This window comes from Aulonocara sp. 'chitande type north' Nkhata Bay, linkage group LG14 (assembly GCF_057382095.1).
Source record: "Aulonocara sp. 'chitande type north' Nkhata Bay isolate Kocher_YH1m ecotype deep benthic linkage group LG14, A_spYH_male_GT1.1, whole genome shotgun sequence".
NCBI classification, from domain to species: domain Eukaryota; kingdom Metazoa; phylum Chordata; class Actinopteri; order Cichliformes; family Cichlidae; genus Aulonocara; species Aulonocara sp. 'chitande type north' Nkhata Bay.
The window spans coordinates 9,107,309-9,130,053 of NC_141357.1; the positions used below are offsets into that span (position 1 = coordinate 9,107,309).

At 41.6% G+C, this 22,745-nt stretch overlaps 2 protein-coding genes across 4 annotated transcripts; both read right to left on the reverse strand.

The window, feature by feature from the left end:
• Positions 1 to 4,808: 4,808 nt before the first annotated feature.
• Positions 4,809 to 14,194, reverse strand: sirt2 (sirtuin 2 (silent mating type information regulation 2, homolog) 2 (S. cerevisiae)). 3 transcript variants are annotated; one of them, XM_086260826.1, is made up of 16 exons: positions 14,096 to 14,194; positions 11,814 to 11,860; positions 11,566 to 11,614; positions 11,117 to 11,227; positions 10,954 to 10,995; positions 10,716 to 10,822; positions 10,137 to 10,193; positions 9,957 to 10,025; positions 9,754 to 9,883; positions 9,604 to 9,663; positions 9,456 to 9,511; positions 9,259 to 9,335; positions 9,029 to 9,080; positions 8,884 to 8,951; positions 7,654 to 7,720; positions 4,809 to 5,756 (listed from the first exon to the last, which is right to left on the reverse strand). In XM_086260826.1, coding segments are annotated over exons 3-16 (1,038 nt in total). In that variant the 5' UTR covers positions 11,567 to 11,614; positions 11,814 to 11,860; positions 14,096 to 14,194; the 3' UTR covers positions 4,809 to 5,615. The 3 variants fall into 3 exon arrangements, with proteins under 3 accessions (XP_086116952.1, XP_086116953.1, XP_086116951.1); XM_086260827.1 differs by lacking the exon at positions 14,096 to 14,194 and adding an exon at positions 12,211 to 13,253; XM_086260825.1 differs by lacking the exon at positions 14,096 to 14,194 and adding an exon at positions 12,016 to 12,188.
• Positions 14,195 to 14,588: 394 nt separating this feature from the next.
• dmac2 (distal membrane arm assembly component 2) lies at positions 14,589 to 21,670 on the reverse strand. Its single transcript, XM_086260828.1, has 6 exons — positions 21,518 to 21,670; positions 20,961 to 21,151; positions 20,767 to 20,847; positions 17,056 to 17,195; positions 16,795 to 16,957; positions 14,589 to 15,411 (listed from the first exon to the last, which is right to left on the reverse strand). Exons 1-6 carry the CDS (start codon positions 21,533 to 21,535, stop codon positions 15,240 to 15,242), a joined length of 765 nt encoding a protein of 254 aa, XP_086116954.1. The 5' UTR covers positions 21,536 to 21,670; the 3' UTR covers positions 14,589 to 15,239.
• Positions 21,671 to 22,745: the final 1,075 nt, after the last annotated feature.

Consider the following 22,745-nt stretch of genomic DNA (forward strand, 5'->3'; position numbering starts at 1 on the left):
TGGCTGATAAAGAAAAAAAGTGTTTTGGCATTTCCAGCACAGACCTGACCTCAGCCCAGCGGTTCTCAAAGTTTGTCTGGCGTGCCCTACTTTAGACACTGAAAATAGTTCACTCGCCATACACACTAACCCCACAGTATTTTATAAACCATTATCAATTAAATTAAATTCCAAAACGTTGATTTTGTTCATTTGGTACGTCCAGATCAACAGAATCTTTTGGGATTTCCTTACCTGAATGATTGAGTATACATTTGTGGTTAATATTTCCTCTTCACCTCTTTGTGGGTCACATAAGCATCTACAAGACACATCCGATGGAGGTTTTGCTGCTAAAGGAGGTGCAAGTAAGCAAACCTAGTGTAGTTTACTCACTTTTGCCAGCCTGTTACGTGAGTGATTATATAACATGTTCAAGATCTGAATGGATTAATTTAGTCACTTTGTCCATATTTGCACCTTACGGCTAATTGCATTTTAAATAACCAGTGTATAAATACTGGTAATTCAAAATCAGTTGCACTTTTTCTTGCAACTTTATTTAGAAAAATAGAAGTATTGGAAGTAAAGACTGGGCTGAACATGTCTGAGGCTATTTTCTGTCATGGTACCTCATCTCAGCCTTACGAAGAAACCACAGACTGAGGTGTTGCTGTTTGGTCACCATTTCCGTGGCAAGCAGACTTCTAGTTTTAGTTTTAGAAGCAGCATTGCATATCCTGCCAACACCATGACACTGTAACCATCAGTTTAAAACCAGGTTAAAACTTCCTCCCCATTGTCGATGTTGCTTAGTTTGTAAAAAACTACAGAACCAGAGATTATGCACATTCTGATACTTTCAGATCAATGCATGCAATCATAAATAAAAGCGACTTTGGGAGATCCTTGATGTCTATCTACTGCTGTCATCGGGTCTGAAATGGGTCATGCAAAAGTATTTTGTTCTTATTGAATGCTTGCATGTTAACACATCTACAAGGCTAAAAATAAACTGCACACGTTAGCTTGTGTTAGTATTCACCTGAAAATACCAGTGTGCAAAGTAAAGCCTTGAAAGCACGGTAGCAGAATTTCATTCAGTTTACATCATAACAAACTATATCTGGCAATACATTGGGGTAATTTAATGTGCACTGACATGAGGCCACCTTAAAAATAGACCTATAATGATAATTTCCAGTTCCATATTTTATTCTCAGACTCTAAAAAAGGTTTCCATGAATCTTTATTAATCTTACAACCGTATGCAAATGTTTAAGTATTATTTAACCTGGTCATGCTTTGGGCAAATTCATATACTTAATGACAAATTGGTATGAATGATTTCTTTCACTTTAATATGCACCCATATAGTAAATTAACTTTCATTATATTGCATATTTACGTGCCTTTGCGATTTACCTGTATGACAGTACATGACAACAACATACACTTGACAAAAATGCGGGGGCATTAAGAGACAATTTTTCAGGGTTGAGTTAAATGTGTTAAGTATATTTATACAGCATTATGAAGCATAGAGGTAGCTTCCGGCTCAAAAACATGAAGGTGTGGAAGTGACTTAAACCTGCGTCCCATCTGAAGGCCACTCGATAGCAACAGCTGTGGTTGCAAAAAGACTTTCAGTCCTGTAGAGGTGTGTGGTAAAACAGCGTTCTGACTTGACCTCTGTGAACACTTTATTGGTGAGTTTATGGGCTCAGTCGCTTGTTTTGTTGTCTTTGTCATACATTATTTAAAAATGTAGAATTATCTATGATCATAACATGGTAGCTACAGTCACCTTGTGTACTGTCTATGGCAGGGGTGTCAGATATTACGCCCTAAGCTGAAACATAAGACTTACACTTTTCATAGGTTTTACATCTTTGCCTCTTAGTGAAGAGGTCCCCCAGGACCATTCACACTACACCAATGTAGTTAACTACTATAGAAATTTGTTTTATTATTACAGGACAGTCTGGGCAATTATATATTAAGATATTCCAGGGATTAAATATGCCATTACACTTCTTTACACCGAGACTGAATGTGGCCTATACTGTAAAATGAGTTTGACATCCCTGGTCTATGATCTGCTTTGGCTCCTCCTCTTCCTTTAAACCCACCTTTCTTGTCATTGACTTCTTCGTGTAAACAGGAGGCTTAAGCAATATGAAGGTGGACCTTCGATGTTCACAGCCAACGCTGTGTGCCTGATGTGACCCTAATAAGCTCCTTTCTCTGACATCATACAGAGCCAGGAAAAAACTGTTAGAAAACACCCATCACTGTAGTAGTGACAGAAACAGGGCAAGACCATATATTTCATGTTTATATAATGTGTGCACTTTTTTTAAAGTTTCTCAACAAGATTTTTTAATATTTTGAAGCATGACAAAATTAGGCACATGAGGCAGACTGTATCTTACCACGTTACCTAGGTTACTCTGTGTGGTGTATTTGGTGTAAATATACAGTGGGGCAAAAAAGTATTTAGTCAGCCACCGATTGTGCAAGTTCCCCCACTTAAAATGATGACAGAGGTCAGTAATTTGCACCAGAGGTACACTTCAACTGTGAGAGACAGAATGTGAAAAAAAAATCCATGAATTCACATGGTAGGATTTGTAAAGAATTTATTCGTAAATTAGGGTGGAAAATAAGTATTTGGTCACCTCAAACATGGAAAATCTCTGGCTCTCACAGACCTGTAACGTCTTCTGTAAGAAGCTTTTCTGTCCCCCACTCGTTACCTGTATGAATGGCACCTGTTTGAACTCATCATCTGTATAAAAGACACCTGTCCACAGCCTCAAACAGTCAGACTCCAAACTCCGCCATGGCCAAGACCAAAGAGCTTTCGAAGGACACCAGGAAAAGTATTGTAGACCTGCACCAGACTGGGAAGAGTGAATCTACAATAGGCAAGCAGCTTGGTGTGAAAAAAATCAACTGTGGGAGCAATCATCAGAAAATGGAAGACATACAAGACCACTGATAATCTCCCTCGATCTGGGGCTCCATGCAAGATCTCATCCCGTGGGGTCAAAATGATCATGAGAACGGTGAGCAAAGATCCCAGAACCACACGGGGGGACCTGGTGAATGACCTGCAGAGAGCTGGGACCAAAGTAACAAAGGTCACCATCAGTAACACACTACAACAGCAGGGAATCTAATCCCGCAGTGCCAGACGTGTTCCGCTGCTGAAGCCAGTGCATGTCCAGGCCCGTCTGAAGTTTGCCAGAGAGCACATGGATGATACAGCAGAGGATTGGGAGAATGTCATGTGGTCAGATGAAACCAAAGTAGAACTTTTTGGTATAAACTCAACTCGTCGTGTTTGGAGGAAGAAGAATACTGAGTTGCATCCCAAGAACACCATACCTACTGTGAAGCATGGGGGTGGAAACATCATGCTATGGGGCTGTTTTTCTGCCAAGGGGACAGGACGACTGATCCGTGTTAAGGACAGAATGAATGGGGCCATGTATCGTGAGATTTTGAGCCAAAACCTCCTTCCATCAGTGAGAACTTTGAAGATGAAACGAGGCTGGGTCTTCCAACATGACAATGATCCAAAACACACCGCCCGGGCAACAAAGGAGTGGCTCCGTAAGAAGCATTTGAAAGTCCTGGAGTGGCCTAGCCAGTCTCCAGACCTCAACCCCATAGAAAATCTGTGGCGGGAGTTGAAAGTCCGTGGTGCTCGGCGACAGCCCCAAAACATCACTGCTCTCGAGAAGATCTGCATGGAGGAATGGGCCAAAATACCAGCTACTGTGTGTGCAAACCTGGTAAAGACCTATAGTAAACGTTTGACCTCTGTTATTGCCAACAAAGGTTATGTTACAAAGTATTGAGTTGTATTTTTGTTATTGACCAAATACTTATTTTCCACCCTGATTTACGAATAAATTCTTTACAAATCCTACCATGTGGATTCATGGATTTTTTTTTCACATTCTGTCTCTCACAGTTGAAGTGTACCTCTGGTGCAAATTACTGACCTCTGTCATCATTTTAAGTGGGGGAACTTGCACAATCGGTGGCTGACTAAATACTTTTTTTGCCCCACTGTAGTGTTTCTGAGCTCTCCTGTAAAATCTGTTTTCTTCTAATTAATCTAAGTTCATTCATTTGCTATAATGAAATGCCTGCAGAGCCTGCGAGAAGTTGGAAAATGTTGAAAAATAACAGCCTTTTTGGGGAAAACAGCATTCATTCTTATGCAGATTTATGCAGGTAGATGCTCCAAAAAACAATCTACACCATATGGGGTAGACTGAGGCTGCAGGGCTAAAGCGATATTTTCCTGTGTGACAAGGGCAGCAGTGGAGAGAGAGAAACCTCAAGGCCCTGGAAGGATGCTGTCATCAGGATGAAGTTTAGGAGATCCATTACACTGAGGTGTGATACATTGTTATAGCAGAACACATAATAAAGAAACAATATTAGCATTGATTGGTCTCATTGGTACCGGCGTACAAAGTTAAGCCACAAACATTCATGACAGAAAGAGTCGTTCTAAAAATCTCACTTAATTCAAGAGTGCCACGGTAACGATTTAGGAATCACAGCAACTCAGGTATGAAGTATACAAAGCGGTGTTGCCGAGGTGAGGTGATGGTGTGTAAAAGTCACCAAGACCCAACATCTGCAGACCCCCCCTGGCTTTAACGTAAGCAGGAGCGTCATGGCAGTGGTTTCTGAGCAGCTCCTGTAGGTGTGTTGTGCATGTGGTCCTATACTTTGTCCATGTAGCATACATAACCACAGTGTAACCAACTCCTCTATGAAAGACTTAACAGAAGTGAAAATGATCAGCTTTGAAAAGGTAAAATTTATTGCAGGGGGTTGCACTGGTTCCTGTGACATTGTACAGATGTTAATGTTATTGCATCCACCCGAGTATTTTTAAACCCACAAATCAATTCATGATCACACAAGTTTACAATAAAACCAGATCTTCTCATGTCCCCCATGCCCCAAATCAACTTAGGTGTAGACTTTCTTTTGCATTTTTTACATTGCTTTTTTTTTTTTTTTTAAACATCATTAAAAAAAATTAAACATGAGAGGAACATGAAAAACACGGTAAATTACAAATTGAGACATTTTAGAAGAGCCATGTGCCCAACTGCAGTCACCTATCAGGAAGTTAATTTTGTTAGTAGGAAAGTTATCAGCACAGCAGGTTTTGGCTTGAGGGAAATAACACAGCACCTAAAATAGCCCGCTTATCTTCACAGAAAAGATCATTTTTGATTAAACAAAATATCACATGTTCAATTGCTGGTTTGCATATTCGTCTGAGCCGCTGTGAAGTGCAATGGCGCCTGTTTTAGAGACATTAACCACAACGCACATGGGCACGCTATGTGCTACTGCAATACAGATAAATGAACAATAGGTTCTGTTGCAACATAAAATCTGCCGAGCCACAGAGAAAGTGATAAACAGTTTAGACTGAGTTAAAAAAAAAAAAAAAAAAAAAAAAAATGCAAATGACTGATATAAACAGATGTCAGAAAGTCCACCACAGCCTCGCTTCCAGGTAACCCCCCGATGCCACTTCAATCTGTGACATCACCACAGGAGCTTCATTTAATCAGGGAGCTTTTTATTGGTTACTCCTCAGCTTTGGGTTCTGGTGGCGCTGATGCAGAGCTCGCCTTGGCTGTCGCTCCTTTGTTTTCACTGGCCTTCTCTTTTGCATCCTGACTGTCGATCTTGGCGTGCTCCTTCTTCACCAGCTCTTCCAGCTCTGCCTGGAGAGACGTAACAAACAAGAGCTTTAATGCAGCTGAGTCACTGAGATATGGAGCCCAAAGTGGTGGCAACAAGAAAAGCTACAAGACAAACAGCTCAAGCTTTTTTTTTTTTTTTGTACTGCGACACCTCTTCCATCAGGAAAACCACAACTTCACAACGATCTACAATAGGCTACCTTGACACTAGGATGTTTTTGCTGCTCAAAAACAAACAAAATAAATAAGAGCAGTTAAAAATCTTTAGACACATTGTTTTTTTCCTAAACAAAATCATCAAAGTAATCAACACGTTGTGGGCTACATAATCGCACAAAAAATCTAAAGTTCAAAATTTAAATCCGATCAGCTCAGTAATGTTTATGGCCTCCACATGCATGTACACAACATTCTAAAGGCCTCATGAGATGGTGAATGATGTCCAACAGGGTCTCCCTGCTGCTGTTTGGCTGCTTCAGATGCACCGATAGGATGCCCCAAAGGTTCTCAGTTGGATTCAGTTTTGGGGCATGTGAGGACCAGTTAATGCCATCAATGCCAGCATCATCTAAGAACAGCCTATGCACTCTGGCCACATGAGCACGGCTACTGTGCACGGCGACCATGGCTCAGGGGGTTGGGAAGCGTATCTGTAACCGGAAGGTCGCCGGTTCGATCCCCGGGCTCTCTGTCCTGGTCGTTGTGTCCTTGGGCAAGACACTTTACCCTACCGCCTACTGGTGTTGGCCAGAGGGGCCGATGGCGCGATATGGCAGCCTCGCTTCTGTCAGTCTGCCCCAGGGCAGCTGTGGCTACAACTGTAGCTTGCCTCCACCAGTGTGTTAATGTGAGAGTGAATGAATAGTGGCATTGTAAAGCGCTTTGGGTGCCTTGAAAAGCGCTATATAAATCCAATCCATTATTATTATTACTGTCCTACACCAGGAGGAACACAGGATCTTCGCTGGCATAATGAAACTTTCATCTCAGTACCTAACAGTAGTAAGCACTGTTGGCTAACACTGTCTAAGGATATGCCTCCACAGAACATCATTGATCCTCTGCCAAGCTGGTCATATCACATATCATTCACCACAACGTCTCCAGACTCTTTCATGCCTGTCACATGTGATCCGTCTGATCCTGCTCTCATCTGCAAGGAAAATGGGTCACCACTAATATAAGACATCCCAGAGGTTCTCAGCTAGCAGGTCTGGAGTGACAGACCCACCACTTCCTCTCTTGCAAAGGTTAATCGAGCTGCATGGTGCTGCACTATCAGCAAAGGTCCCACTGAAGGACATGAGGCCCTCGTGCTACCCTAATGTAGTCTGATTCTGACAGTTGTGTTAAATATGTATGAGTATGCGCTCTTGTTCCACCTCCCACAAAGAAGCAGACACTGACCCTCCTGCTAGGCCGGCTTCTACTGCTTCTACTGCCCTGTGCTGCGAGGCACAGCAAACATCTGTGTGACAGCACTTATGGCTGTGCCTATGAGCTGAACTATCTCTACAATCTGAATTGACTGCAGGCACTGTGTCATCCTAACAGCAGTGACAAGGACACCAGCAAAATGCAGAACTAGATCAAAAAAAGTTAACAGCCAAAAAAAGAAAAAGGTAAGAAATGGTCCACACGCAAAAATTTTTTTAGTGGTTGTCACCTCTACAGTACAACTGTTGTCACTCTCATTTGCACCAAAGCAGGTGAAATGGACTCACAGTGGTTTCTGCTTCCCAACCAGACAGACTGATACCCTGAAGTTAAAATTACTTTATGTTATATTTTGATGATCAAGTGTTCCCATCACTTTCTGAGCAGTGTTTACTTGTTTTAACCTTACACATGATAGGCCTAAAAACATAGCAAAAACATAACATAGGACAGCATCCTTGAAAGGGGACATGTAACTTACCTTCCATCCCAGAAGATCAGCTAGAGCCAAACATCCATCATCACAAGTACTAATGTGAGCTACATCTCTGGAGAGAGAGGCAAATAAATAGCAACGTGTTAGTGCAAAACAACTTTTTATTTCACTGACAACACCAGCACCGCTTATCTTTTACAGCATAAACTGAGCTGCAAATAAGGCAGCAATGGACACCTTACTGAAGAAAGCAGTTTAAAAATAACCATCATTTTAATTAATTTGCTTTTTGTTTGTTTTGGCACAAGATGCTAATAAATTAAACTCACTGCTTCCACTAAAGCTTTCTTGGTCATTTAAGGCAGCGGTCCCCAACCCCCGGGCCGGTACCAGTCTGTGAGGCGTTTAGTACCGGGCTGCAAGATTTGAGGCTCGGGTGTGAAATTGATGGTTTCAGGGTTTTTATTGTTAACTTGGTTTCCCTAGGTCTTTTCCCGTGTTGTAGTTGTGCGTCTTATTTTGAAAGAAATATTTACATGTTACCATAGCGACCAGAAAGCTAAGGGGCAGAGAGAAGGCTGTTAATCTCATGTTGTTGGCGGATTTTAGGAGGACGCTGCTAATAAAGTTACACAACTACACAGTGAATAACCGTTTATTATTATATTTACAAAATATCACAGTTTTTGTCTTGGTCGTGAAATCTTATTTTGTTGTATTTATCCGCAAAACCGCAGAGGCCGATCCGTGAAATTATTGTCTGACATTAAACCGGTCTGTGGCGCAAAAAAAGTTGGGGACCGCTGATTTAAAGGGAATCTGATAACTTTCGATGACTTTTCAGTTTCATAGAAACTTTTTAGCAAGTCAGATACTGAGCAACGTAGTTATAAATTAGTTCAATCATTAATGTAGTGAGTAGTATGAAAAAAAATGTAGTATATTCAAAGTATCTACCAATTCCATTTGGGACAGAGATAAGTCTTTGGTGCCCTCTGGTTGTAAAATGGTGGCCTGCGTGATGTGTGTTCATTACTCTGTGCATCAGTCTGAACTTACAGCATACATTTCACATAAAAATAACTAAATCATAAAACAAAAAACCTTTTCCTGAGTATCTGTTAAACTGTATTTGACACATATATTGTGCAGCTTAATGTAAAGGTACGGCTACAGTACACTGCACTCATTAAGATCTTTTGTTTATATTAGTTTGTAGTAAACGGCAAATGCAGAGTAAAGCTATGGAGAGGAGTAGCTGTGTCTCATTATCACCTGTAAGCCTTGTCTGAGTCAAAGTCCATCCCTTCGCCGAAACCAAACAAACTCATCATGGGCTTAACCTGCACAGAGACGCACATCAACACAAGCCTGCACAAAGAATCCAAGAAAGAAGGAAAAGGAAGTGGTGAGTGCTTACCTGCCCTGATTTCTCCATGTTAATGAGCAGTCTGGGGCAATTTTTTGAAACCCTAAATGAAAAAGAAACACACAAAATAAAGTTTTCACCAGATCTACATGAAATTATAAAATGTGGTTGAGTGCAAAAGCTCTCAAACAAACTCTCCTGCAGGTCTGTGGTCTACTACCAGACAATTACTGTGGCGGTCTCTGTGCTCAGACAGGAATGTGAAAGTTGAGCTGCAGTACCTGCTGACTAGACTCGCAAATGGTTGAACCTGAAGGGATGTCCCCATAACAATGAGAAGGTCGCAACGAGGAAAATCCTGAAAGGTTTACCAAAAAAAAAAACCAAACCCAAAAACAACATTTACTGTTACTAAGTAGCTGCATCACATTTCCTCAAAATATGCCAGAATGTTCACAAGCCGCTGGTGTCCACTCACCATCTTCATTGAAGTGAAGAATCGGGCAGGTAGGTTCTCTCCAAAGAAGACAATATCTGTGTAAGAAAAAGCAGAAGAGAGAGACTTTCTAAAAGTCATGGTTGAAACTCAACATTACTAACATTTAAACAAATGAACATCTACTGACCTGGTTTAACCAAACTGCTGCACTTGTCACATTTGGGAATGTCGTCAGAAAAGATTTTCTCTACAAGACAGCAGGAGAAAGTTAAGATTCCAAGTGTCTCTTGATCAGACTAAAGCAACAATCCAAAGCAAGAAAACAAAAACACCACACCTTTCATCCACTCCAGGCTGTACTCTTTGCGGCAGCAGAAGCTGACACAGTGTGACGTGTAGAACGTCCCGTGAGCTTCGATTAGGTCGTCTCCTTCGAGCCCGGCTACTCGCTCCAGCGTGTCGATATTCTGAATGAACACAGGCGGGAATGTAAATGCAGCAATAGTGACTTCATTTGTGAAAAGCGAGTGTTCCTCCTACCTGTGTGTAGCAGCGTCTCAGGATGCCCTTGTCTTTCAACATCTTCATGAAATAGTGACAGATTGTTGGCTAAACACCCGCAAAGGTCCAACATGAGAGAATGAACACAGTGTGAGGCCATTTGTAGTTTTCTATATAACAACACATGTGACAAATAATCCGCAAGTGTGCGTGTTGTACCTTAAATTGTCCCGGGTAAAGCTCCCTTGCCAAGGCAAAGAATGGCTCTGGATGTTTCTGAAATACGAGACGGAGAAAAAGATAATTTTTTTTCTAAAATAACAATTTCAAAAAAGTTACAAGATAAATGTAGATGAGTTAAAGCCAAAGCCTTGAAGTTGACCTTTTATGTGTTTACTTACTTTATCCTGTTACAATGGTGCGTGTTCATACTAAACATGGCCAAAGCCATTCACAAGAAACATGGTTTAAAGGGAGGGCAAAGAAAGCTACAAGAGATATGTTTCAGATAGTGGATGATCTGAGGGGTTTATTTTGAGCTGTGAATCATGGGAACCTACTCTGGGAGAGTCCAAGAATAAAACAAATTGAGCTGAAAATGAACATAAAAAAGTAGTTTTTTGACTGAAATATGAGTTATGGTTTAATGTGTTGAATTCGAGGCCGACAGTAATTAATATGTTGTTTTTTGTGTCAATATTAGCGAATACAAAGTTGTTTAAGAAGTGAGTAATAAATGGGCAAAGTTTTATAGCCACTATCTCCCCTCAAGCATGTCCAAAACAATCTCTCACAAACCTTAAAGTAATCTATCTGGAAAATAGCCTCTGGGTAAGGCAAGTTGTATTTTTGCAGGTTTGCATACAGGCCAGTTTCTGGAGAGCGAAAATCTGGGATTCCAGCAGCTGTAGAGAGAAATGATGTTCAGTTACTCATTAAGAATAATAATGATTATTATAATAATAGTAATTAATAAAAGAGGTGATCTTTAAGCAGTTTAAGTGCTTATTCTGTGATATAAAAGAGAGATACTCACATGTGGATATTCCTGCTCCAACCATGCAGATGATGTTTTTACCTGCATGAAAGCAGAGAAGCTTGCGGCTCAATCAATAATAACTGCATTGTGGAAACAGGCTCGTAAGCGGTAAATCGATCCACTCCGGTGGGGGGCAGAGTGAAGGCGGGCAAAGACTCACATTTGCCGCTGTTTATGTATCGTGCCACTCCATCCAGAGTCAGCTCATCCAGGACTTTCTCAGCTGAACTGAGGCCCAGCGCGCTGGAGAAGAGGTTGCGCATGAAATCCACTGATGGGAACACAGGGAAAATCAGATAAAGGCAGAAATCGATACATTCAGCCAAGTCAAGAGGCAGCTCCTAGTCTGATAAAACATGTCTCAGCACAGCCACTGCATTAGCAGGAAAATGCAGAGGACACTGACACTGTTTAGTCACAAGTAGTAAAGTATATCTTGGGATTTAGCTACTAAGAAGTACATTATACTGCTGGGTTGGCACAATGGTCAAACTAACAGCAGAAATATATACAACTGGGAACCAGTCCAATCACTGGATGTAAGCAGTAAAGTAAGAGTGAAAATGAAAATACAGAAGTTATAAATCCCGTGTCTATGTGTTCACGTACTGTCTACGTCTCCTGCAGCCTCGTCTTCACTGCTGTCGTCGGATTGTTCCTGCATAGGAAACAATACTAACATTTACAAGCATATCACATTTATCTACACTGCACTGAAATATTGCTGAACAGCTTTATCACCTCTTCCTGTCTCAGACACTGACAAATGAGGGTTTTGTTTGGATTATGTCAATCTGACGGATTTAACCACACCTCGCTGCTAGCATTCACTGCTTCACACACACTACTATTCTCACCTCTGGTTCGGGAGTGACCTCCTCCTCTTTTTCTGATTTAGGAAGTTCTACAAATGTAAAAATAAAACAGCACGTCAAACTCACCGCACAGTTTCACGTAAAACGAATGCACCTAGCTTTGAAGCTAGCTACACTAGCACGCAGAAACAGCGACACATTCTCGAAGTTTAACCGAAATTTAACTATCATACATCCGTCCTACCTGACGAATCAGACATTTATCCGTCTGCTGAGGATCTTACACCACAAGGGTTCTGATGACAATCGATTTAAATGCCGAATTTTAAGAAGTTATGAGAGGTATCTAACACACAGCTAGCTGTTCTGTTGTTGTCCGTCACAAACGCGGTCCGTGCTTACTCTTTTGTTCAGCTTCACAAGAAAAGTCTGTTCCTACCTTCAGTTTGGGACTTTCGATAAGACTATTTGACTCCAGTTACTCCGAAACACTGCTCGGTGGTGTGGTTCCAACCAAAGCACCCACATCATGTGGCCAATGCTAATTTACAGTTTGATGTGTTTCACACAAGTTTCGACAGGTGGGTAGTGCTGTACCATGCTGCAAAGTTACGTATTGATGTAACACCAAGTAAAGACGCGGTCAGTATTGCCCATACCAATACCGATACTGAGACCTTTACTCCATAAAGCCAGCTTATGTAGCGGGAGCAGTGTGTTATGACTTGTGAGATGAATCATAATCAATTTCGAAATTCTGAACACATTTTAATGACCAATAAATCACTGTCATTTTTGCTTTCCACAATAATTAATGAACACAACAAAACACACCTTTCAACTTTTTATTTTGAAACTGTTTTTTTTTTCTTCTTTTAATGTAAATGTGGCTGTCTTTAAGGTTTTATTGATCAACTTCTGTTGTTTAAATGTGCTATTAGCTATAAAAAAAAATGTTTAGTTTTTTTAATAATTAAAAAAATAAGATACCAAAGTCAAACATAAAGGCTCAGACATTTTTCAGAGTGCATTTTTGATGTTCTTCTTCTTCTTCTTCACTTCCAAAAATGCAGTGGACTACATACTGAACTTCGAGGACAGAAACAAAGTATCATCAATCCTGTCATGCTAGCATCTATCCAATGCCAATACCAGCATTTGGAAAGTTCTTAACTGCTGCTTCTTGGTTTTAACCCTAAAACAGCTTTAAAATTAATTTATATTATTATATAATTATGATATATTTTTGAATACAAAAATTGCCTCCAGGTAAATAATAATAATAATAATACATTTTGATATTTACTTACAGTCTATACCACAAAATACCTTTTCCCGCATTCCTTGGGTGATGTAATCATTTAGAGTGTAATTTCTAGTTTCTCATCTCAGATCTCAGGCTGACAGATCACGTGCTCCTTTTTTCTTTCATATCAGATTTTGTTTTTTTGTTTTTTTTTACTTAATTCACCGTGAGTGTGATGTTCACTGGAGAATTTGTTTGAAATAAATAAATAAATAAATAAATAAATATATATATATACATATATATAATTATTATTCAAATTTTTAATGGTCACTGTTCGACTGGTCACTCCCATGGAAACACGAACAGACATCCCTTATCAGTGAATCTGATTTACTAACACACAATTTAAGGTCAGAAAACTGGCCATAAATGTGACAATTACTTTGCTCGCAAACTAAAACCTCAAACAATCCTCAGGGTAAGGAAGTTTCCACCCACAAATTACTAATTGAGGACCATTTCGACTTTCTCTTATTTATTTTCATGTCCCATGAAATAATTAGCTGCATTCATTCACACTTCATTCTACCATAGACGAATCATGTTCCACAAAATCCATTGGTTTACACTGAGCTCACCTACAAAGTGGACGACATTCAAATCCTCACAACCTGTGTGGATATTACAATAAACACAGCAGCCTTTTCTCCATATATTTTGTTTTATAAATTAATTTGTTTTGGTGTTGCTTCACAAAATAGCATTTTCAATACATGTGATAATAGGAAAAAGTGGCCAGTAGGTGTCAGTAGAAGGCTGCGGGTGTCAGATTGGTTCAAAACCTCATTTTAATTCTGGCACAACTCCTTCCAGCGTTTCAGTCTCTCACAAAGCCACTACAGCTGATCCCAATACTTGATATTATATTAAATATCACCAAAAATGCATGTAGTCAGTAAACTGTTACTTAACATTTGAAATTATTATACATTTTGTACTTTAATATAGCTTCCAGTACTATCCAACATAACAAAATAAATGCTACCAAATGACTTGAGATGGTATATTTACATACAAAAGTAGCAGCAGTTTCTTCACCCACATTCACTCTTCTCTCATAGGTGTCTTCATCAGTCCATTGACACTGCTGCAGAACAAGGCTCACACTGGATTATGGGCTTTAGTTTCCTCACATAAGCTCCTGCAGTGCAGATTACAAATACATACAGACACGCTGTGATGTGTGACGACATCGCTTGCACTATCTTTAAAACATGTGACAAGAGTAAATGGTAAATGGCCTGTATTTGTACAGCACTTTATTTAGTCCCTAAGGACCCCAAAGCGCTTTACACTACTGGTGATGGCAAGCTACATTGTAGCCACAGATGCCCTGGGGCGCACTGACAGAGGCGAGGCTGCTGGACACTGGCGCCACCGGGCCCTCTGACCACCACCAGTAGGCAACGGGTGAAGTGTCTTGCCCAAGGACACAACGACCGAGACTGTCCGAGCCAGTGCTCAAACCGGCAACCTTCCGGTTACAAGACGAACTGCCAACTCAGAGTTGGCAGTAAAGCTAACAATAATTGTCACACTCTTTATTCTTTGTCAGTCTTTATTATATTTACACTTATATTTACATTCAGCAACAATTGAGACAGAAACGGTTTAGGTGGCATATAAATTTACATCACATATGTGTACATACCTATAAACTGATTCTGGTTTAAAGCAACCCAGTTTGTTGGGTTTGTGATTGTTTAATCACATTTGACTTCATAAACTATAAGTCTGATATTGAGGTCAATGTGACAACCATGGTGACAATGTTGGCCCGAACAGCAGATCTGCAACCATCTGGCAACCAGTTATGAGAGAAAAATTTGCATTCCCTGACCAGTTGCAAATGGTTGCTGGAGGTTGATGGCAGACACTGAGAAAAATGATTTCCAAAATCCCAGTCATGCAGGCCTAAAGACCAGTCAGTGACCCCCGGCAACCACCTGTTTCTAAGGAAAAATGTGTATTCTGGGATTTGTGAACTGCTGCATAAGTCAGATATATTGGCTCTGCTAATTTTTTCTTGCTGTTGTATCTGCTGCCCTTCTCCATGCTGCATTTCTCTGATGTCTCACAGGCTGTATCGAGTGAGATGGCACATGAACAGACAGAAGAGATTGCCCGTTTCCTCTCTGATTTCCATCCCAATCCACATGCTACCTCTGTCTTTGCATTTGCTCCTCTTCTTCTTCTTCCACCTTCCTCAGATTGTGGTCGTAGCCATTAGCTGTGATCTGGCACTGTGGTAGCATTTCCTCCAGCAGGATGATGACCAGGCCGGGATTTGAAATCCCAGGTAGGGATGAGACATTCAGATGCTTCAGTCCCCTGCAGCAGGCAGAGACAGTAAAAGAAATAAAGAAGTACTTACAGTTTTTTCTGAATGCTTAAACACTAACTGTGATTCCTGTAGCACAATCTCTAAAACTATTCAGACTTATAGCAAAACCACTCACTGAGTTTGCAAAACTAAAAGCACAAAAACTGCTTTGCACTCAGTTTGCAATTTTGTAACACACACTTTGCAAAGCTGTAGGCACAATTCACTGCACAACACTCAATTACCAAATTTCCAACACACTCCTAGCAAAAGTATACACATGTATGGCTATCATTAACACTAATTTGCCAACTGTCTGGCACACTTTCACATGTGAAAACTTTTTTAGATAATTAGTTCACTTTGCAATCAGCCTAAGCACTATAATACAGGTAAGCTGTGTGTGCGGAGTACAATGGAGGGAGCAGAAAGAGTGAGAAGTAGAGGAGGCCGAAGAAGAGGACGTGGAGGTGAAGAAGTAGGACGAAGAGGACGACAAGGACAAGGAGGAGCAAGAGGAAGACGAGGAGGGGGGAGAGGAAGATGAGGAGGGGGGAGAGGAAGGGTAGGAAGAGTAAGAAATAGAATTGCTGATGACATCAGAGCTACAATAGTGGACCATGTAATCAACCGTGGAATGACCCTGAGGGTAGCTGGCCAACGGGTCCAGCCTAACTCGAGCCGCTACACTGTAGCAAGCATCATAAGGACATCTTGAAATGAGAATCGGTTAGTACAGTCACTTCGCACAAAGATTTGTAGCACTGCCATATGCCAATGAGAAACACACCAATACCATTGATGTAAAAATACTGAAATTGTTACTTTACAGAATTGCTAGATGACCAGATGCTGGGGCAGAGGAAGCATGTTCACTGCAGACCAAGTAACCCATATAGTCATTATGGCGATTGCAAATAATCCTATACTTGGAAATAAACACTTGTGTTTGTTTTGATGTGTTTGAATAAACACCAGTACTTGAAGTTTGGATCCCTCTATGCTTATGGATCTATGACAGAAGTATGAGCTCAAACTGACATAGCCTACCTTGTGCACAGAGAAAGCAAAAGCCAGATGTGTTTTGTATTCATACCATCAGTGTGCAGTTGGCGCATTGTGTGCTTAGTAGATGATGGCTTGTGTGTACTGTTTGATACGGAAACACCATTTTTACGAAGGTGTGAAGAGTTAATCTAGCTGTGTTTGCTTTTGCAAGAGAACTACAATGTTTTGATTATTGGGTGACAGGTTTTCTTATTTGTGTGAAGAGTTTTGCAAAATTAGCCAATAGTTACAAAAAATGTGCTTAAGCAATCAGAAAAAACTGTATTATAACAAATATCACTAGTGATATTAACTAGTATTTTGATGCATTTTGGCTCATTTACTTGAGATTCCTGAGCGCAGCCAGGCCGCCTGTGGTGATGCGTGGACAATGTGAGATGTCTAGCTCCTCCAGAGAGTCCTGGAACAAATGGAGCCTGGCCAGGAACCAGTCGTCCACTTCAGGACAGCCTTTTAATTTTAGAGTCCGCAAAGATCGCTGCCTCTCTGTGGTGACATAAATCAGATCAGAAACTAGACTTGCTTGCTGAATATTAAAGAAATTAATTATCAGCAAGTGAAAAAATTAAGTTTGAACTCAGTACCCAAATTTTCCAGTCCTGTGTAGTTGATGATGGTATAACTCATGTCTGCTTCTTCTATAGGCGTGTTTTTGTGATTTAAGAAGTCCCAGCTGAATTTGCCCCTCTGGTTTGTACGAAACCACTCAGACTGGCCGACATACCTGAGAATCATGGATCACAGCAGCACAAAGACAAGAACTTAACTCAAACACTTCACACACACACGTATACACACACACACACACACACACACATATATATATATATATATACACACATATACATACATATATATATATATATATATATATATATATATATACACACATATACATACATATATATATATACACATCCCCGAAACAGCAATAGCAAGAGAAAAGAAAAAACTAAAAAGTTTAAAAGTATCCAACTCTAGTGCTTTTGTCATGAGACTCATCTGCTCATCATCTTTATTCTTCAGCACAGCCTGAACTCTCTTGGTCAAGCTTTCTTCAGGAATAGTGCTCCAGGCTTCTTAAAAGTTCTTCTTTCGATGTTTTGCATTTTGTTCTGTTCTTTGTCTCACTGATCTGCTTAACTAATGTTGAGGTCTGGGCTCTGGAGAGGCCAATCCATAACACTATCAGTGTTTCACTGTGAGTTTTTACTGCATTGCCAGTGTTTTGGGATCATTCTTATGCTGAAAAATGAAGCTGTTGCCAATCAGACACTTTCAACATGGTATTGCATGTTGAATCAAAATCTGATGCAGCCAATCAGCTTTGACCCAACACCACTGGGAATGCAGCCACAAACCATGACAGAGCCTCCACTATGTTTTACTGTTGGCTTTAGACACTCACTGTGATCCCCATCTCACAGTGAAGATGTTTGTGTTCAATAATTTGAACCACAAATTTCAAATTTGGAATAATTACTCCATAAGAGCCTCGGGCTGTGGGTGGACAACAAACTGGACTGGTCATGCAACACAGAGCACCTGTATAAAAAAGCCCAAAGCCGACTGTACTTCCTCAGGAGGCTGAGGTCTTTTAACATCTGCAGGAAGCTCCTGAGGATGTTTTACCAGTCGGTGGTTGCTGGAGTACTTTTCTATGCTGTGGTGTGCTGGGGGAGCAGCACAGCAAAGAAGGACTCATCCAGGCTGGAGAAACTGATCAGGAAGGCTAGCTCTGTGGTCGGCATGAAGCTGGACACTCTGGTGACAGTGGCAGAGAAAAGGACACTAAAAAAAACTGCTGGACATTATGAACAATGCTGGGCATCCTCTGCACACGGCCATAAACAATCAGAAGAGTCTGTTCAGTGACAGGTTGCTTCTCCCCAAGACAAGAACTAACAGACTTAAAAACTCCTTTGTCCCACACGCCATCAAACTGTTTAACTCCTCTCTGGAGGGGAGAGGGAGGGGAAACAGGAGGACAAAGGAGGGGGGAACAACTAAGCTGTAGTGCCTCTTCACCTCACTGTGCAATACCTTGTGCAATACTTTTTGTAAATAGTCAACAGTGCAATAGACTCAATACTTGAAATGTGCAATTCACTTGTATTTTTATTTTTTATTCCTATTTATCCCCTTTGTATATTTTATTTATATTTGTCTCTGTATTTATATGTGTGTGTGTGTGTGTGTGTGTGTGTGTGTGTGTGTGTGTGTGTGTGTGTGTGTGTGTGTGTGTGTGTGTATATATATATATATATAATGTTACACCCCGGCCTAGGCAACCGGGGTGCAACGTAGAAAAACAAAGATAAGGAAAATAAAACCACGAAGGCTCTCCACCAAAATCCCAAAACGAAAATATCCCATGACGAAAGTATTAACAAAAACATTCACAACTATTTACAACAGACTATTTATTTACAACACGGGGGAGATCGCGACCATGACACACTGAAACACAGGGTTTAAATACCTAGAGGGAGCAATCAGGAAAATGGACAACAAGAGGGAAACACAGCTGGGGCAACTCAGAACTGACGAGACAGGGAAACGTAAACTGAAAAGACTAAGATAACACAGACTTTCAAAGTAAAACAGGAAACACATAACAGTCACGCCAAAAACAACACACTGACAACACCGAAACGTAACAGTTCCCCCCACCCAAAAATCAAACATTTAACACCAAGTGAAAAGTTTGATCCAGACAGACGAAGCCGATGAAGGCTGGAGCGGTCCCACTGACCCTCCAGCAGACGACGAAGGCTGGAGCGGTCCCACGGACCCTCCAGCGAAGGCGGATGAAGGCTGGAGCGGTCCCACGGACCCTCCAGCGACGACAAAGGCTGGGGCGGTCCCACGGACCCTCCCCTCAGCGAAGGCAGACGAAGCTGATGAAGGCTGGAGCGGTCCCACTGACCCTCCAGCAGACGACGAAGGCTGGAGCGGTCCCTCGGACCCTCCAGCGAAGGCTGATGAAGGCTGGAGCGGTCCCACGGACCCTCCAGCGGAGACGGACAGCTGAAGCGAAGGCAGACGAAGATGATGAAGGCTGGAGCGGTCCCACTGACCCTCCAGCAGACGACGAAGGCTGGAGCGGTCCCTCGGACCCTCCAGCGGAGACGGACAGCTGAAGCGAAGGCAGACGAAGATGATGAAGGCTGGAGCGGTCCCACTGACCCTCCAGCAGACGACGAAGGCTGGAGCGGTCCCTCGGACCCTCCAGCGAAGGCGGATGAAGGCTGGAGCGGTCCCTCGGACCCTCCAGCGGAGACGGACAGCTGAAGCGAAGGCAGACAAAGATGATGAAGGCTGGAGCGGTCCCACTGACCCTCCAGCAGACGACGAAGGCTGGAGCGGTCCCTCGGACCCTCCAGCGAAGGCGGATGAAGGCTGGAGCAGTCCCACGGACCCTCCAGCGAAGGCGGATGAAGGCTGGAGCGGTCCCACGGACCCTCCAGCGACGACAAAGGCTGGGGCGGTCCCCGGACCCCCCAGCGAAGGCAATCCCGGACGAGCCCCCATATGTTACACCCCGGCCTAGGCAACCGGGGTGCAACGTAGAAAAACAAAGATAAGGAAAATAAAACCACGAAGGCTCTCCACCAAAATCCCAAAACGAAAATATCCCATGACGAAAGTATTAACAAAAACATTCACAACTATTTACAACAGACTATTTATTTACAACACGGGGGAGATCGCGACCATGACACACTGAAACACAGGGTTTAAATACCTAGAGGGAGCAATCAGGAAAATGGACAACAAGAGGGAAACACAGCTGGGGCAACTCAGAACTGACGAGACAGGGAAACGTAAACTGAAAAGACTAAGATAACACAGACTTTCAAAGTAAAACAGGAAACACATAACAGTCACGCCAAAAACAACACACTGACAACACCGAAACGTAACAATAACAATTCTGTAACTGTAACTTCGGTCGTTGCTGTGCTTTTTTTGGAAGTCGAATTTCCCAGAGGAACCCACCCGAGGGATTAATAAAGTTCTATCTTATCTTATCTTATCTTATTACCAATGATATTCAGGCCAGCTGAGTAATTTGGCATATCTGAACCTTTTCTCTTTTTCTCCCTTCAATAAACTGTTTCTGTGCAAGAAATGTTTGCAACACGGTTCAAATTTCATCCTGGAACTATTTTTCAAGATTTCAAGAAAAAACTGACCATTATTAAACCTGAAAATGTTTGGTGGACAGTTATTAAATATGTAAACAATCCTTCTATAGCTACAGTGCAGGCACAAGGGAACAAGGCACTTACCTAAATCCTCCCTTCAGACTCAAGATGTAATACGCTGATGCTATGTCTGGCCCATAAAACCTTTGTGTGTAGCTATAGTAGCTGGAAGAAAGTAAAAGTAGCAGAAAAGTCAGTGATTTACACCAAACAACAGAGAGCAGCAGGAGCAGGAACAGGTGCATCATCATGTTACAAAGTCCCAAAATGAGTCCTACACATTTTTCTTTTGAAGCTGGCTCCTTTGTGCCTGATACCTCCACCTGAGGAGCATCTCTACATCATAGAAACGCTGGGTGAGGAACAGGAGGAGTCTCCTGTGCAGAGGAGGAGGAGATGCTGAGTTGGTGCTCCACTGTCGCCTAGCAACAACGAGGAGAACTGATCGCTGGCAACATCTGTGTAGATACTGTGCACAGAGACAGGAAATGGGATGGAGGATATGAACGGTGACTACTGTCAGGTTAAACCTAAGTAGAGAATCAATGACAGCACATGTCTGTTAACAGTGTGGTTTTTGTTTTCCATTCAGACACGGAGATTTTGCCATAATTACGTATCTTACAGTTAGGTTATGTAAAAACGTGTCTCACACAAATTCAACCACAGGTCTTTTCTAACATTAGCTAACGTTACTCTTATCGTATATGGTTCAGCTACCTTGCAAAATCCTAACAACACCATGCGCTTTAAGCCTGCCGGGCCTGCCTTACGTACAACATGTAATTTAGTCAGCTTAATGCAGTAATAAGTCGAAATTTGAAGGGTAACTTACTGTCAAGGGGGCCGACATGTTGACGCCGCTCTACAGAAAGTCGGAAAGGACAAACCGCACGCTTCCGCTTCTTGCTGGTGTCAGTTTGTTGTTGTTTTTCGTGTTCACCGCAAGGTGTCGCTCAATCCACGTGTCTAGTCCAGATTAGAAGCTCCTGAGTGGAGTTCTTCCCTCATAAAGTCCAGACGGACTTACAACTAGGCAAATCGTGAGGCAGTGAGAAAAAAACATGGTCTAACAAGCATTCAATGTCTTTGATTACCAAATGTATATACATGACACTGTTATGAAAAGAGTACAATTTCAGTTTTATTTATATAGCGCTAAATAACAACAGTGCCTTAAGGCACTTTGTACTGCAAGGCCCCACAAAAATACAGAGAAAACCCCAACAGTTTAGACTGACCCCCTGTGAGCAAGCACTTGGCAGCAGTGGAAAGGAAAAACTCTCTTTTAACAGGAAGAAACCACCAACAGAACCAGGCTCAGGGAGGGGTAGCCATCTGCTGAGACCGGTTGGGGGTGAGTTGAGAGAAGCAGGACAAAGAGAAGCTGTGGAAGAGATCCAGAGCTTAATAATAACTAATGATTAAACGATTGCTGTTTCAGCATGTTGTGAGTGAAAAAGAAACACTCAGGGCATCATGGAAAATCCCCAGCAACCTAGGCTTCAGGGTCACATGATCCAGCCCTAACTAACTATCTGCTTTATCAAAAAGGAACATTTTAAGCTCAACGAAAGTCACATTTGGAAGTGTTTTTGCCAGTGTGCTAACTCATTTTAAAGCACTGCTGTCTTATCTTCTTGTTATTAAGAACGACTCCTTCAAAATCGTTTTAAAACACCAGGAGCGTATAATTGAATTTGCATATGCACACTAAGCAGGTTACTGTCCCCCCATCCTGACATCAGAAAGAGCTGTCAACACGTTACACTCTTACGTTTATAACCAGGCAAACACAAAAGAGTGCAGAAGAGTATGATGCTTATATGTGCAGTGAACTAAATATTCAAGAATAACACACGCATTATTAGCGGGGATAGTGTTAATCCTGTTCCATCTTCACTCTGCTTTTCATGCAAGAACACAGCTGATGTGATGCTGCAATTCAAATTGAGTGTGTTTCTGTATCATTAAACACAACCTTTAAATCACTGCAGACTAAGGCTCTCAAAAAATAGTCCAAATTCAATTATACAATTAGATATCCAAAGAGAATACCAACA